Source organism: Cervus canadensis, chromosome 19, assembly GCF_019320065.1.
Source record: "Cervus canadensis isolate Bull #8, Minnesota chromosome 19, ASM1932006v1, whole genome shotgun sequence".
Lineage (NCBI taxonomy): Eukaryota > Metazoa > Chordata > Mammalia > Artiodactyla > Cervidae > Cervus > Cervus canadensis.
The window spans coordinates 60,488,533-60,506,705 of NC_057404.1; the positions used below are offsets into that span (position 1 = coordinate 60,488,533).

Below are 18,173 nucleotides of genomic sequence, written 5' to 3' on the forward strand. Positions count from 1 at the left end.
AGTAAAGGATAGATAGGAAGAAAGAACAGAAGGGCATTTAGCACCGCCTCAAAGTCCAGGATGAAAAGAAAGTCAGAAGGAGGAGTAGGTTAGGCATTTAAGGAAGATTCAGATGATGGAAAGCAAATAACGAGTACAAAGAAATGCGTAGAGTCTGTCTGAGGCCCTGGGTTGATGCTGCCCACAGCATCACCACCCCCCCCCAACGCTTAAGGGGCAAAGGCATCCTAGCTTTAAGTAAGCCTTGAGATTGATGATGTGACAGGATGTTAGCAAGCTGGATATTTACAGTGATGGGGGAACTGTAATTAGGAAAATATTGAAAGAGCATATGGGGAGTGATGAGACAGGTAGAGAAAAGGAATAGTCATGTGACAACTGTGTTCATCACATGGTTTAGGGCCATGAAATTCAACACACCTCACTCAACCTGCAGTGCTCAGTTGGAAACCATCTACTTCACTCTGGCTATGCAGTCATTTTCTGGGTCCTCTATAACTTATGTGCACACTGATGTCTGTGTGATATCTGATATTAACAGTAGCAAAAATAAAGGAAAACATTTTAGTTTCAATGCTTTCCCTTCATTCCTCCTGGGCAAGTGTTCTACACATTGAAAATTATATCCTCTTACTGGTGCTTTATAACCTATATTCTAATGAGACTGTCCGGTCCTACAAACAAAAGTGAAATTAGTGAAATGGCTAGCCATCCAAGTGCAAACTGGTAGAATCTTTTTGGTAAGCAGATTGACAGTAGGGATTAGTCTCTAAGAGGTTTGCAGCCTCTGACCTAAAAATTCCACTAATTGGAGTCTATTCTGAAGAAATCATTTAAAATCAGAAAGCCTTACATATATAAGAGCATTATTATAATGCTCAAAAGTTAGCAACTATTATTTCTATTATATGATAATAAATGAGGGAAAAGGGAGGTTTCTCTAGATATGTGTATACATGATAATAAATGTTATAAAGTTACAGAGAAAAATAGAATAGTATCAATTGCATGAAGCATGTCGAAGAAAACCTGAGAGAAATCAAACTATTAATAAAGGACTGTTAATAAATAACTATTAATAAAGGATCATATATTAATGGGTAGTCTTTTTATCTTCTTGTATCTCCCAATTTTCTACAGGAACATGCATTCTTTTTATAATGGATAAAAACTAAATTGAATTGTTTTACAAACACCATTTAAGGTAGTGCGCATGTCCTGACGTGTAGACTGTGCCTCTTCTGTGTCTTTTAGGTGATCCAGAGCCTCTGGATCAGCAGAAGCAGCAGATCATTAATGAGGAAGGCACAGAGCTTTTCTCCTACAAAGGGAACGACGTGGAGTATTTCATATCTTCTAGTTCTCCATCTGGTTTATATCAGTTGGAGCTTCTTTCAACAGAGAAAGACACGCATTTCAAAGTGTACGCCACCACAACCCCGGAGTCTGACCAGCCCTACCCTGACCTGCCCTACGACCCGCGAGTTGATGTCACGTCCCTGGGACGCACCACTGTCACCTTGGCTTGGAAGCCGAGCCCCACCGCCTCTGTGCTGAAGCAGCCCGTCCAGTACTGCGTGGTCATCAGCAGAGAGCACAACTTTAAAAGTCTCTGCGCGGTGGAAGCCAGGCTGAGTGCGGACGACGCTTTCATGCTGGCCCCCAAGCCCGGCCTGGACTTCAGCCCTTTCGACTTCGCGCACTTCGGGTTTGCTGCGGAGAGCTCAGCGAAGCAGCGCAGCCTCCAGCCGAAGCCTTCCCCCAGGTTAGGGCGGCAGGCGCACTCGAGGCCCAGGGCGGACATCCAGAAGGTCTGCATAGGAAACAAGAACATCTTCACGGTCTCGGATCTGAAACCCGACACGCAGTACTACTTCGACGTCTTCGTGGCCAACAGCGAGAGCAACAGGAGCACCGCTTACCTGGGCACCTTTGCCAGGACCAAGGAGGAAGCCAGACAGAAGACGGTGGAGCTGAAGGACGGGAAAGTCACCGACGTGTTCGTTAAGAGGAAGGGGGCCAAGTTTCTACGGTTCGCCCCAGTCTCGTCTCACCAGAAGGTCACCTTCTTCGTTCACTCTTGTCTGGACGCCGTCCAAATCCAAGTGAGAAGAGATGGGAAGCTCCTTTTGTCCCAGAATGTGGAAGGCATCCGGCAGTTTCAGCTGAGAGGCAAACCAAAAGCCAAGTATCTCATCCGACTGAAGGGAAACAAGAAGGGTGCATCTATGCTGAAAATACTGGCTACCACCCGGCCCAGCAAGCAGTCGTTTCCCTCTCTTCCTGAGGACAGGCGCATCAAGGCTTTCGACAAGCTCCGCACCTGTACTTCAGTCACGGTGGCTTGGCTAGGCACCCAGGAAAGGAACAAGTTTTGCATCTACAAAAAGGAAGTGGATGATAATTACAATGAAGACCAGAAGAAAAGAGAGCAAAACCAATGCCTGGGCCCGGATACGAGGAAGAAATCAGAGAAGGTCCTCTGTAAATATTTCCACAGTCAGAACCTGCAAAAAGCCGTGACCACAGAAACAATTAAAGGCCTTCAGCCTGGAAAATCTTACCTGCTGGATGTTTATGTCACAGGACATGGAGGGCACTCGGTGAAGTATCAGAGTAAAGTCGTGAAAACCAGAAAGTTCTGTTAGTCACCTCGTATGGAGATGTATCACATAGAACTTCAGGAGAGACAGAGCCGCGTTAAGTAGAAACTGACTACTGCTCCCCCAGCTAAGAGAAGTTGTGACCTATACTTGTACTGTGGAAGGAAGGGTATCATTGGGTGTGTGTTGGAGTTTATGTAACTGATTGCTGGAGGAGACTTGTTCCAGTGTGCCCCAGTGGTACCGCGCGTGTGTCTGATGTCCGCTGATGTCAGAGAGAGAGGACGTCTTGAAGGAACTGCCATCCCTTGCTTTGACCACTGCATGAACTGCTTCTAAATTATTTTATTACCTAAAAATTTAAAATATGCCATTCATTGCACACAGCCACAAATGAAAATCATTCCTCTCAATAGATGCTAGGATATATATATATATATATATATATATATAAATTATTTTATAAAGTCTTGTTTTAAATGTCCGTGTTTCTATGATTGTAAACTATTAAATTCTTTTCCTGTTAAAGTACAGATCTAAGTATATTAAGTGGACAGCTCTTTAGTCAGTTATATTGTTATTGTAAATTCTTATCTGTTGAGTAAAATGTTTAAATACTATATGTATCTCATGTACAAAGTTGACATACATTATATTCATGTATATAAAATTAAAGATATTAGATTATATACTGATCATTTTCCTAAGTAGCAACCTTGGTGTATTCCATTTCTGTTCTGTCCCCAAAACTGTGCCTTTATGAAATTTGGCACCAGATTTGACCCTTTGCTAACAGAAGGCATGCTGCATCTCTCTAAAGTTATTGGGACACTAGAGAGTTACTGCAACTTGTATTTTGATTTTGAATAGGAGCTAGCTGTTGAGACTTGAAAGCACGCCAATAGACTTAAAAGGACAAGCCCCGAATACTATAGCTTAAGAAGTATTCCTTAATGACCTAAAATACATTACCTCTATTTTAAAAATAAGCATCTCTTTTAAGTACAAAAATTGGGATATGACAGAATTTTCCAACTGCTTGAATGCTAGCAAAATAACTGTTGTGATTTCTAGTGGAAGCAGTGGAGCAACCATCAGTTAGGACTGTAATGAGGAAACTGGAAGCAACTGTTTTGTAACATCAATGGTCTCATACTTTTAGCTTTGATAATTCATGAATCTTTAAGAAGTAATTCAGATATAAGGTAAAATGTAGGCAAATCATAATAGAAACCATTTATCAAAGTTCTGCACAAGGGGCAGTTTTAGATAGTTTCACTCTCCACAGATTCTACACATGAGGTGTCATGAGGATTCACAAGAGTCTGGGATTTAAGTCAAGTAGGCTATGTGGCTTCGAGTAAACCTGTTACTTCCCATTGTCCCTCTTTCCTATTTATAAAATTAGGTGTGGTAGATTTGGATAAGATGATGTTACAGGATACCTTCTATCATATGACACTGTCTTTTGTAGAATTCTGTGATTCTAAATTATAAAATGTGTCTGTAACTACAAGTGGGGCAGGTGTAATTCCTTAACCACAACCTTTCACCTACTTGCTGGACTACCTTTCACACGGTGGGCATGCCGGAGCAGCATCCCTATGGAGTATAGAATCACTATGGCTTGGGGAGTGAAAGTGGTGGTCTTTATGAAAAGACCTCATTAGTAGAAAACATCCCCCCTAAAAATGTGTCCTCTAATTCCTGAGTGTTAAGGTATCAAAACAAAATATATCTTATTTGTATGAAACAGTTTGATACCTGAAATAACTTTTAAAAAGGAAGAAAGAACACCTCCCCAATGGCTATGTAACTAACCAACTTGAAAGAACTTTAAAACTGACACTGTCTCAGAGATGTTCTATCCTAAGTTATAAATTCAGTACCTTTGGAAGGAGAATCAACTTTCTCATATTATTCACAAATATGTTAGTATAGAGCAATGTGCTAAATGGGACCACAGCAAATCAAAGAGTTATTGCAGCTTCTGAAGGTGATGGGCTTAACTCTCAGATATTGCTAAAGGCCTGGGAACCAGGCCAAGTCAATTTAACCGAGCCTTTACTTTTCAGCCAGCTGGAATGGTGGTTTCTATATAGTCTGGATATATCAGAAAATTCTTTCATGGTCCCAGTGAAATTTCCCTTTTAAAAATTATAGGAAAATGAAATACACATTGTGAAACTTCTATCACTCATAAAAGAAGAGAGAAACCTATTAAAAATAAAGCTCTCTTATTTCCTGATGTGTTTAGATTTTAAGAGCATTCAGGTGAACTGAGGACAAGAAAGGAAAATTTGTTCTTAATTAATAAAAGAACTAGAACATAGCTAATATGAAAACACCATCTTTTCTCCATTAAGCTCCAGAATAGTTATATTGAGAAGAGGGCATTTAGAATCCCAAGGACAGCTGTAATATCATGGAGGAGAAGGGATCTTTGAGGACATTTCATTCAAGTTCAGTATCTTTATTTTTTAGGTTCAAAAATAAATTGAAGACCAGAGAAATGAAAAGAAATTTCTCATAGTCAAAACAAGTAAGTAGTGAAATTGCTTTGACTCCAAAATGCTTACTAGAATGTAAATCACCAATTCTTGGGGGGGGGGGGTAATTTAAGGATCGTTTTCCAAAAGGAAATAAAAATTTTTTCGTATTTATGATTTCAAAGCAACTCGTTCTTACAGACCATTTCAAATTTCCTTAAGAATGTGTGTGTAACCTTAACTGACAACTTCAAACTTGTAAGGAAAAAAAAATACTATTATTTTTAAGACAGAAAGTATTCCAATCTAGATTTGCATGTGCACACAAACTGAGGCTGTAACATCATTAGTCAATTGTTTTAACCTAAAACTATTTAGAATCTATTTTTAAAAAGTATACAGTGGGTGATTTTCCTAGTTAAAATACTTTATAATCAATGTTTAGATTAATTTTTAAAACATGTATCAAAGGATTACTGCTGGAAAGGACATATGCATTGCTCATTTTAGTTACTAAGAATAAACTTGAAAAAGTTATGATTTTTATATCCTGAAAAGCCAAATGAAGAGTGACTTCAAATAAAAAATTACTCAGAGGAACTTTAGAGTTTGAAACCACTTTTAATGGTTCTGAATAGTTCATCTTCAATGAAAACACATACACAACACATACACACAAGTTTTGAATACAATTCAAGGAAATTGTTTGACCTGAAACAAATTGGGATCTCTTCCAACACTTTACTAACACCTCTTAGAGATCATCTAGTTCAACTCTCATTTTGCAGATGAGAGTGTTGAGGCCCAACCAAGACGAGACCCCAGACAGATCCCTGCCTTCTCCATTTAATGATCACCCAGTGCATTGTAAGCACGTCTTCACAAGGCATGCAACAGTTTACCCAGACTACACGCCTTTGCCTCTCTTCACTGACTGGCTTCAGAATAAAACTAGCATCTAACTTGAGGAGCAAGGCCATTTGGAGCATCTCCATACCCTTCCTTCCCCACTTAGAGTGCAATTGAGGTAAAGTCAGCTGGGAAGTCAATTTGGGTCCTCCCCCCAGGACCAAGCAAAGTGACCGTGGCCAGATTTCAGCTGTCCTTTGTTTGAAGTTGTTTGTGGGACCTGGGAGACATCAGGGCACACTCATCGTCGTGTTTCTCCCAGAGAGTTTTGGCCAGAAAAATATGCAGTGTCTTGGGATTTGGTATCTGTTATTGTTTTGAAGGTGGGAAATGGGAGAGATAAGAGCAGAGAGGAAATGGAGTGTGAAGGGAAGTATGTTGTTGTTTAGGTGCTAAGTCGTGGTTGACTTTTTTTGTGACTCATGGACTGTATGTAGCCAGCCAGGCTCCTCTGTCCATGGAATTTTCCAGGCAACAATATTGGAGTGGGTTGCCATGCCCTCCTCCAAAGGATCTTCCCAACCCAGGGATCAGACCACCTCTCCTGCATCTCCTGCATTAGCTGGTGGATTCTTTACCAGAGAGCCGCCAGAGAAGCCCTCCAGAAGAAAGTATAGTTTTTCTGTACTTTTCTTTCTCTAACTGGCCTGAGATATCAAGGAAAGTGAGAGAGCTAGCATAGCCTAATTTTATTAAGAATTTGGATTCTGTCCAACACAGAACCTGACACTACAAATTTTGACTTAGATCACCATCCACTCTATTAAAATCGTATCGCACTATTTGCTAGGAATGACTGATCATGTATCTGGGCAAGATGTCCTTCATTTCTATTTATTTGCATTCCTCTTCCTCCATCTTTGAGAACTAAGTTTAGTAATCAAAGTTTAGAGATGAAGTTACCTAGAATGACTTTTCATATCTACCCTGATACCTCTTTCAGATATTTTCTAATATTATTTTAAAGTATAAAAGAAATTGACTATCAATCACCATCATGGGAAAATAGTTGGTTCCAAGACTGAACAGTGCAAGGCCTTAATTACGTTTCTATATTGTCCTTATTCAAATACTAACGAAGATCGTGTGGCATCAAGTGTCAGAGGGGAGGAGAGTCGTACAAGGGGAGACACTTGAGTCCTTGGAAATAATTCCTTCGAAAGCAGAAACAAGAATGAATATGACTCCTCATCCCATTGCCCTACAGGAGAGAATTTTCAGAAAAATGTAAGGTTTTCTGGAAACTTTTAGAAACTTACAGGCTAGAAATTTTGAAGCAGAAATACATCAAGCAGCCTCCCAGCATATGGACATGTCCCGAGACTTCAGAATTTGAAATAATTTTATAAATTGAGACTAAGGTGTAAAACAGAGAAGTCACAGCATATGGGTTCTTGTTATGGGTGATGAGATCCAGATAGAACAGTTAAAAAAAATAAAAGCCATCTTACAACTATTAATAAGAGAAGCAATGAATGCATTGTTTTGTTTTTGAGTCCAGTATTATTGTCAGAAACTGGTGAGCTTTAGGAAGAAAAATGTTTCCAATCTCTCTCTTCTTGTATAAATACTGCCAAGATTAATAGCCAATCAAATGACCATAGTTTGGAAAGGAGCAAATGTTCATTTCTTGTCCATAGTTAGCCCTTGAGGTAACCTTCCTACGTTGCATAAATACAGCAGCACAGAAAAACAAAAATAGTTATTTTAAGATACACTTGACAAGACCCTTAAATGTGCATATTTAATTATGTCCGAGTGGACAGGATTTTGCTTCTGAGAAAAATTATCTGTGATAAACAGCTCCAAGTATATTAATACATAGTGGGGTTAGAGGTTTGACTGTTCAGTCTTGTCTCTTCCTATAAAATGAACTTGGACATATAGAGAAAGTAAACATATGGCTACTTTTACCATGCAGGCTGGAAAATTTCCCCAATGCCAAAGCAGCAAGCAGGTTTTGGAAGCTGTTTGTTACCCTTGAAAACCACAGCGATGTCTCATAGGCCTCTGCCTTTATTTGACCAATTCTGTGGCCTTCTGTAGATCCATATGACTAAAATAAGTGGATTGTGGCTGAACCATTGAAGAGTTGTAAGAACCGATATAGCTTTCTGTGTTAGCAGTTTGCGTAGAGCGAGTGGTGTAGTCAAAAACACAGCCTGTTTCCAACGGCTGGGTCTCCATGTATCAGCAGCCACAAGTGGCCTTGGTGACAGTTAGGGTCTCCTGGTGCTTCTGAACAGAGTAAGAACTTGACTCGAGGCTGGGAAAGAGGCGACTGAAACAACTGAGAGACAAATTAATATACATATTTTTTAAAAAATAAAATTCAACCAATTTTACTATGGTAATACGCTATTTTAAAAACATGTTTTTAAGGAAATAACAGACTCTTTTAGCTATTTTTAATGGTAGTATTGAATATCTCCTTCCTGCTGAATAAAGCTTGCCATTCTTCCTTAAATGAAGAGGCCAAGAGCTAAATTACAGGTTGCCCAATTTTGCCTTTTTTCCATCATGCACATGATCACGGGTTCTCTTGGCTTATCCATGGGTGATCTTCAGGTTTGGAAAAAGATGACAAAGATATAAAAGCAGAGTAAGAATCCAACACTTAAATTTAAATTACTTGCATTTTGTGCAAGTTCTGTTGACTAATGGAAGAGAGCTGGACTTCAAATACAGCTGTGTGCTGCGCAAACTTGACTGCTCTGAATACTGAACTCTGGCTCCTCTGCCAATTCCATGGGCAAGAATTCCGCAGGCCTGAGTTGAAATGTGGAGATAAGTACTCAGTGCTGGAGTTCTTGGTGCCAAAGCACACAGAATACTTACCTCTGCTATGGAAATCTTGGAAGAACAGAACTTCTGTTTTTAATATCTCTGAGGATTTAGAGCCGTTCTTAGACGACTTATTACCTTTCATAAAACTGACTCCTACTTTAAAAGTCTCTTGGTGGCTTACCTATATTAAAAAGAGGAAAAGAATACTTTTTGACTCCACTGAGTTTTCTCTTCTCTATTGAATTTAAACAAGCTAATAAGAGAAAGGACAGCAGTGGAAAGAGTGTAGAAATGGGACTTCAGATGTGTGGGTTTTTTAAACTTCTGTGGTCTTAAGCTTTCTCATTTGTCAAACGAGAAGGGTGATGATCTCTAAGATTCCTTTTGGAAAAGCAGGGAAACTAACAACCTTTTAGCTCATACTGAGTGCCAGGCATGTGAAATACAATTACTTAATCCCCATAACAACCCTGAGATGAAGACATCATTGTATTCTCCTTGAACAGACAAAGAACAAAGAAATTACATAACGTGCTCAAGGTCATGAAAACTAAAAACTGGGTACACCTCTAGCTCCAAATGTATGCATCTTTCTGTTTCCATCTGTGTGGTGTGAGCTCTAGAGCTTATTAGTGAACTTATAGAATAGAATACAAGGAGGAGAAAATTCATAAAAATGAGGAAAGCTAAAACATATTCAAAGGCTGGCCTGGACATTTATCAACAAATTATCTTGGACATGGATAAATATGAAGAGCTAGAGACAGCAGAGAAATAACACACAAGGATCACTAAGTTCCTCTTACTGTGTAGAATTTCTCTATTTAATGATGTCTTATACTATATCACAACCTTTCTTGGTGTTTGTTTCTGTATCTCATTATACAGAACTTGCTGTAATGCTTACATATGGTAAAATGTGTCTGTAATGTGAGGCCAATAAACCCTTATTTAATACGCTTGTGTTTTAGCATATAGAATTCTCTGTGGTTGTTTGGGCTTTTGTTTTGTACATATTCTCTTTCTTTTGTTATAGGTTTTTTTAAAAAAAAAAATTTAATTGGAGGATAATTACTTCCCAGTGTTGTATTGGTTTCTTCTGTAAAACAGCGTGAATTACCTATAAGCATACACGCATTCCATTGCTCTTGAGCCTCTCTCCCACCCGCACCCCCATCTCACCCTTCTAGGTCACCTTAGAGCTCCAGACTGCACTCCTTGTGCTACACAGCAGCTTCCCCCTAGCTCTCTATTCCACAGCTGCAGTGTACATATTTCAGTGCTCTGCTCATAGGAGATACTTACTGGGCCTTTATTACATGCCAGGCCCTGAGCTGAGTCATAATGTGACAATCCACATGACAATCTTTTGAGGGAGATATTTTCCATGTTTTACTGATGAAGAAACCAAGTGTCAGAGAGGTTAAGTAACTTCCCTGATATGACACAGCTAATCAGGAGCACAACCCACTATCAAATCCAGGGCTACAAATAAAGCCAACGCTAGAAAGAGTGATTCTCACTTCCTGCCTTTGGGAAAGAACTTCTGATTGTGCTTTGCAAGTAATCCACTGGCACAAATTTACTTTTTAAAGTTTGCTGGACTTGTGCTCATAAGGACTTGCTTTATTGGCACATTGAGTACTTGCTGACAGTCTCTTGATTCACTTCTTTATGCCTTTGCTCCCATATAAATTTTTCCTATGTACTTGGCATTTAGGAACCTCACACAGCCACCACTATAGTCTCAGTTTGGAAGCTGGTGAACTCTGTATCCTGCCTGGGAAACAGCAGCTGATGAGAAGATTCCAGTATCACCTTTGGGATCAGTGAGTTAGCTGATATGGCTTCTTTGGTTGAACTCTTTCCTAGACAGTGCCAGGAAGAGAGGAGGACTCTGTTGTCCCTTTAGCCCCTCCCTCATTTAAAAAATATTTTTCTTTCTAATTGCTAAGGTAGGGTTTGTTATAAAAACTAAAACACAACCTAAAAACTTTCTGAAACATAACTTGAAACTTCACTCTAATTCTATTCCCCAAAGAAAACTATTTTTAACAATTCTTACTGTACATTGATTTACATTCCAATACTTTTTCCTTCCCTGTGTATAAACTAATATTTATTATTACCATTCATTTTTATCAAATATGAAATTGTACTAAACAGTTTTGCAACTGGCTTTTTTAATTGAACGTGGTATTTGGGCCCACATTCTGTGTCAGCTTGAGCTCATTCTTGGTTGGTTTTTTTTGTAAAGTTTTAGTCATGTCTTTATTTATTTCAACATACCAAAAATATTATCATTTCAAGTGAAATTAATTTTTACAATTAAAATGCTGTACATTCTTTTTATCATACCCAGCTTGGAAATTCAGCGTGTCTATTTCTCTTACAGCGCACCTCACATAGGGCTAGCCACTTTTCAAGCACGCAATAGCCATGTGCACAAATCTCCATATTTGCACAGAACCACACCTCTCCTGCAACACGCCTGTAGCACATCTGCGACTATATCTGCAGTTTCTCTGCCAAACCTTCCATATCATCTGCAAACACACCCACAGGTCAGGGAGCCACCCTTCTTGATCTCATTCTCTTTTTGAATTGGAGTATAGTTGCTTTATAATGCTGTGTTAGTGTCTGTTGTACAACAAAGTGAATCAGCTCTATGCATACACGTATCCCCTTTCTCCTGGGCCTCCCTCCCTGCCGCCCCACCCCCACTCACCCACCGAAGTCCCCGCAGAGCACCAAGCTGAGCTCCCTGGGCTCTGAGCAGCCTCCCACAGGCTCTCTATTTTACATATAGTGGTATACATATGGCGGATTCCCTGGTGGCTCAGATGGTAAAGCATCTGCCTGCAATGCGAGACCTGGGTTCTATCCCTGGGTCAGAAAGATCTGCTGGAGAAGGAAATGGCAACCCACTCCAGGACTCTTGCTGGAAAATTCCAGAAACGGAAGAGCCTGCATTGAAGGAGATTCAGGTTCGATGCCTGGGCCGGGAAGATCCCCTGGAGAAGGAAATGGCAGCCCACTCCAATATTCTTGCCTGGGAAATCCCACGGACAGAGAAGCCTGCAGGGCTACAGTCCATGGGGTCGCAAAGAGTCGGACAGGACTTAGTGACTAAACCAACACTGCCACATACGTCAATGCTGCCCTCGCAGCTCGTCCCGCCCTCCCCTTCCACCCGTGACCACATGTCTGCCCTCCACATCTGTGTCTGTTCCTGCCTGTGGATGGGCCTAGAGTTTGTCATACAGTGAAGGAAGCCAGAAAGAGAAACAGGAATATCTCATATTAACGCTGTATGTAGAATCTAGAAAAATGGTACTGATCTCCTTTTTAAAACATTGGTTCTTCCCAGACATTCTCCTCAGATGTGTAAAATGTGTATCAATATGAACACACAAAGATGGTCTCTGTCAGTTACATATTAAACCATCCTCAAATTCAGGCCTGAATCATCACTGACGTCTCCTGTGTTCATTATTGCATAGAGGCATCCTCTCCCAAGTGACAAACTCTCTCTTTGGCCTCTCATTAGGCTTCTCTGAGCTGCCTAGTCCTGGATATTCCATTTCCATCCCAGGAGGGCCTGCATAGCCCAGAGTTAGCGAGAACTCTTATAGCTCAGTTTAGCAGGAATCCTTTACCTTAGAATCGGAAGACTGGCCAAACTTCTCATACTTCCAGTTAGTTAGTCACTCGGTCATGTCCAGCTCTTTGCGATCCCAAGGCCTGTAGCCTCTGTAGTCCGGCTCCTCTGTCCATAGAATTCCCCAGACAAGAGTACTGGAGTGGGTTGCCATTTCCTTCTCCAGGGGATCTTCTGAACCCACGGATCAAACCTGGGTCTCCTGCATTGCTAGCAGATTCTTTACCGACTGAGCTACTAGGGAAGCCTCTCATCCCTTACCACCCCCCAGATAATAACTTATTACCCCAGCCTGCTTTCAGCAAGGATCTCAGTAGGTCAGTTTAGCAAGAATCACCATGCATGTATGCTAAATTGCTTCAGCTGTGTCTGACTCTTTGCAACCCCATGGACTGTAGCCCGCCAGATTCCTATGTCCATAGGGTACTCCAGGCATGAATACTGGGGTGGGTTGCCATGCCCTCCTTCATGCCCTTCCTGACCCAGGGATGGAACCCTCGTCCTGCATCTCCTGTATTGGCAGGCAGGTTCTTTACCACTACTGCCACCTGGGAAACCCAAGAATCACCATCCTCTCCTCATAATTTTTTCTCCCCTGACCCCTCTTCCCACCCTGCTCTTTGATTGTATATCCCCACTTTGTTGTATCCGGAGTTAAGCCCAATCTCTCTGTGCTACACCACCCCATCACAGAAGTCCCTACATCTACTGCAACAGTCCTGAAAACAGTCTACCTACTATTTGAACAAGTATCAGAGTAAATTTTTTTAACATTCATAAATACTTTCAGACCTTGCCTTTTCTGTAGCCTCATCAGTGTCTCTGTGGGCATACTCACCACAGTGTGGAATACTGCTGAGGGGTTCACGTACACATGATGCTGACAATCAGGCAACTATATTCAATTGTAATTTCAAAGGAAATGTTTCTAAAGCCCAGTTTAATTTTTTTTTTTTGGTTAATTTCTTCTATTTTTTTTCCATTTATTTTTATTAGTTGGAGGCTAATTACTTTATAATATTGTAGTGGTTTTTGCCATACATTGACATGTATCAGCCATGGATTTACATGTGTTCCCCATCCTGATCCCCCCTCCCACCTCCCTCGCCACCTAATCCCTCTGGGTCTTCCCAGTGCACCAGCCCCGAGCACTTGTCTCATGCATCCAGCCTGGGCTGGTGGTCTGTTTCACCCTTGATAATATACATGTTTCGATGCTGTTCTCTAGAAACATCCCACCCTCGCCTTCTCCCACAGAGTCCAAAAGTCTGTTCTGTACATCTGTGTCTCTTTTTCTGTTTTGCATATAGGGTTATCATTACCATCTTTCTAAATTCCATATATATGTGTTAGTATACTGTATTGGTCTTTATCTTTCTGGCTTACTTCACTCTGTATAATGGGCTCCAGTTTCATCCATCTCATTAGAACTGATTCAAATGAATTCTTTTTAATGGCTGAGTAATATTCCATGGTGTATATGTACCACAGCTTCCTTATCCATTCGTCTGCTGATGGACATCTAGGTTGCTTCCATGTCCTGGCTATTATAAACAGTGCTGCGATGAACATTGGGGTGCACGTGTCTCTTTCAGATCTGGTTTCCTCGGTGTATGCCCAGAAGTGGGATTGCTGGGTCATATGGCAGTTCTATTTCCAGTTTTTTAAGGAAATCTCCACACTGTTCTCCATAGTGGCTTACTAGTTTGCATTCCCACCAACAGTGTAAGAGGGTTCCCTTTTCTCACACCCTCTCCAGCATTTATTGCTTGTAGACTTTTGGATAGCAGCCATCCTGACTGGAGTGTAATGGTACCTCATTGTGGTTTTGATTTGCATTTCTCTGATAATGAGTGATGTTGAGCATCTTTTCATGTGTTTGTTAGCCATCTGTATGTCTTCTTTGGAGAAATGTCTGTTTATTTCTTTGGCCCATTTTTTGGTTGGGTCATTTATTTTTCTGGAATTGAGCTGCAGGAGTTGCTTATATGTTTTTGAGATTTATCACTGATGAATATAGATGCAAAATTAACAAAAATCTAGCAAACAGAATCCAACAACATATTAAAAAAATCATACATCATGACCAAGTGGGCTTTATCCCAGGAATGCAAGGATTCTTTGATATCCGCAAATCAATCAATGTAATACACCACATTAACAAATTGAAAGATAAAAACCATATGATTATCTCAATAGATGCAGAGAAAGCCTTTGACAAAAGTCAACATCCATTTATGATTAAAACTATCCAGAAAGCAGGAATAGAAGGATCATACCTCAACATAATAAAAGCTATATATGACAAACCCACAGCAAGCATTACCCTCAATGGTGAAAAATGGAAAGCATTTCCCCTAAAATCAGGAACATGACAAGGGTGCCCACTCTCACCACTACTATTCAACATAGTTTTGGAAGTTTTGGCCACAGCAATCAGAGCAGAAAAAGAAGTAAAAGGAATCCAGATAGGAAAAGAAGTAGTGAAACTCTCTCTGTTTGCAGATGATATGATCCTCTACATAGAAAACCCTAAAGACTCTACCAGAAAATTACTAGAGCTAATTTCACAATTTGTATGGAAATACAAAAAACCTCGAATAGCCAAAGTAATCTTGAGAAAGAAGAACGGAACTGGAGGAATCAAACTGCCTGACTTCAGACTCTACTACAAAGCCACAGTCATCAAGACAGTATGGTACTGGCACAAAGACAGAAATATAGATCAATGGAACAGAATAGAAAGCCCAGAGATAAATCCATGAACCTATGGACACCTTATCTTCGACAAAGGAGGCAAGAATATACAATGGAAAAAAGACAACCTCTTTAACAAGTGGTGCTGGGAATACTGGTCAACCACTTGTAAAAGAATGAAACTAGAACACTTCTAACACCATACACAAAAATAAACTCAAAATGGATTAAAGATCTAAATGTAAGACCAGAATCTATAAAACTCCTGGACAAGAACATAGGCAAAACACTCTCTGACATAAATCACAGCAGCATCCTCTATGACCTACCTCCCACAATATTGGAAATAAAAGCAAAAATAAACAAATGGGACCTAATTAAAAGCTTTTGCACAACAAAGGAAACTATAAGCAAGGTGAAAAGACAGCCCTCAGATTGGGAGAAAATAATAGCAAACGAAGCAACAGACAAAGGATTAATCCAGTTTAATTTTTATATTATAAAATTATTATTCAATATTATATTGAATTATATAAATATTCAATATTATATGAATATTCAATATTATAAAATCAATATTATGTTGATTTTTATATTAACATTTATATCTAACACTCTTTGGAATGATCTGTGTTCCTGCTCCATACCAATCAAATTGACATTAGCAAGGAAAGCTGAGATCCCATGTAGAAATTGTCCCTGAGTCCATGTGACATGGAGGTTGGGTTAAAAGCAGGCCATCACCTGCCTTCTCTTTTATGAACACCCTCAGAAACCTCCACCCTCCACCCACTTAAAACAATGAGAGCAAGGAGCCAAGTCATTTCAAAGCAGTGCTTCAGTCTACATGTGTCTTGAATTGTAATCAGTTTTGTGTGAGGAGTAAGAATAGTGAGGAAAATGTCTCTTATGTATTCACCCAGTGCTGGCAAACAATTCTGTCAGGGGGGAAAACAACAAACATCTTCAAGCCACCTTGAGACTTTCTCCTCCACAGGCAGCTCTTTGGAGTGTTAAGGTAGGGGACTGAACTGCGGGCATCAGTGAGGGCAGAGACTGGGCCAGTGAGGGCAGGATCTGGATCCTCTCAGGATTAAGTGTCATGACTCTCTTCTCTGTTGGGAGCTGGAGCAAATACCTTTAAAAATCCCATTTCATGCTCATTATAAATTCTGGTTAAATGAAGTAACTATAAGAAGTAAATTGAAACTACTCTCAAGGGATCCATAGAAGACTGAACTAAGAGTTGGAGAGTATTTTTAAAGACTATATAATAAAAATGATTATTGAATCTGCATTTTGTGTAAGATAAAATATAAACTTATGTCAACATCTGGTTTCTTTTACAAGTCCTGATTTTATATATATATTTGCAAAAAAAAAAACCTTTGTGTATCTACATAAATACACAGAGGATATAAAGTTATTTACAAAACCATATATGGAATATAAACAAAACAATATTTGTCTTGGATTTATGCTTTCATGTCCCAGAATGAGAATGTTTTTGTCTTTGTTTGATTTTCTTATAATGATTTTCTTGGCTTCACAAAATGAATCAGAGAGCTTTCCTTCTCTTTATATCCTCAGAAACAATTTGCATACTGCTAGGAGTTATTGGTTCCTTGATAAAACACACTGGTGAACTATCTGGTTCTTTTTTCCTTTGAAGCAATGTGATTATTTACCTATTTACCAATAGTATTCACTCAGGTTTTCTATTTTATCTTGAAGCAAAATTTAATTTGTATTTTCTTTAAAATTTGTCATTTTACTTAAATTTCCAAATGCACTGTTTCAAATTTGTTCATAGTATTATATTCTTTAAATATTTTATATCTTTATCATTTTATGTCTTATTTCTTCCCAAGAGCTTGTCAATTGCTTTAGTCCTCCCGCAAAAGCAGTTCTTAATTTTATTACTCTTAAATTGTTTCTTTATGTTTTGTTAATTTCTAATGTTATCTCTATTGGTTTCTTCCTTCTGCTTTCTTTGCATTTAATTGCATGAGTCGATCACTTAGCTTATTTATTTTTACTCTTTCCTTTTGTAACAGTACAGTTTAATGTATGCAAATTTTAAGAAATCATTTAGGAAGTCAGGGGATCCCAGAAGGGAATATAGATTTTGGCCAAAGAATCTAACTGTCTTACAAATGTCTGTGAAACAACACCACGGAAGGGGCAGGTTGCTAACCTAAATAACTTTGCAAATGAATGGAGTTTGTAACACTAAGAGCAGAAGAAATATACACGAGCACTATAGTCCAGCTGGTAAAGTTGCTTCCCATGGGGGTAAGTATTAACAATTCTGATGCTGCTGTAAATAAATACTAGAATCGGACAATAAGATAAATGTACTGCAGATGGGGGAAGCAGAATTCTCAGGTTGGAATGGGAGTTTACTGATAAACAAGGAGGAGTCTAGAATGATCCATATGATGGTGATGAAATAGAGCTGGAGCATAAACTCATATTTAGAAAAATATAGATATGGTTGGTCACATACAGAAAAATGTATCAATATGTGTATATATGTGGATTAGTACTGTTGTTGTTCAGTTGTTCCTTTGTGTCTGACACTTTGACACATGGACTGCAACATGCCAGGCTTCCCTGTCCTTTACTGTCTCCCGGGGGTCACTCAAACTCATGTCCATCGAGTCAGTGATGCCATCCAACCATCTTGTCCTCTGTCGTCCCCTTCTCTTCCTGCCTTCGGTCTTTCCCAGCATCTGGGTCTTTTCCAATGAGTCAGCTCTTCAAATGAGGTGGCCAAAGCATTGGAGCTTCAGCTTCAGCATCAGTCCAGTATACACACATATATTTCTATACCCTGTCAGTGAGAGAGCATAGAAGAAATGTCACCTCTGTAGCAATAAGCACAACTCTCACCCAGATCTTGGTTTCTGTCTTAGTTAAATGGAACAGTTAAATGGAACTTGCTCCCTGTGTTCTCAGCTTGCCTTTTGTGTGTGGAAAAACGTAAACCAAAGCATAAGTTTAATCAGAGAAGTGAGAAGATGC

The 18,173-nt window shown here is 39.6% G+C and overlaps 1 protein-coding gene across 2 annotated transcripts in view; it reads left to right on the forward strand.

Annotated features, from left to right (window-relative positions):
• NDNF (neuron derived neurotrophic factor) overlaps window positions 1-9,751 on the forward strand; it is a 47,883-nt gene extending 38,132 nt beyond the window's left edge. For both annotated transcript variants that reach the window (XM_043438295.1, XM_043438294.1), the window contains exon 4: window positions 1,255-9,751. In XM_043438295.1, the coding sequence (XP_043294230.1) occupies window positions 1,255-2,648 (1,394 nt within the window). In that variant the 3' untranslated portion in view covers window positions 2,649-9,751. The remainder of the gene's footprint in view (window positions 1-1,254) is intronic.
• Window positions 9,752-18,173: the final 8,422 nt, after the last annotated feature.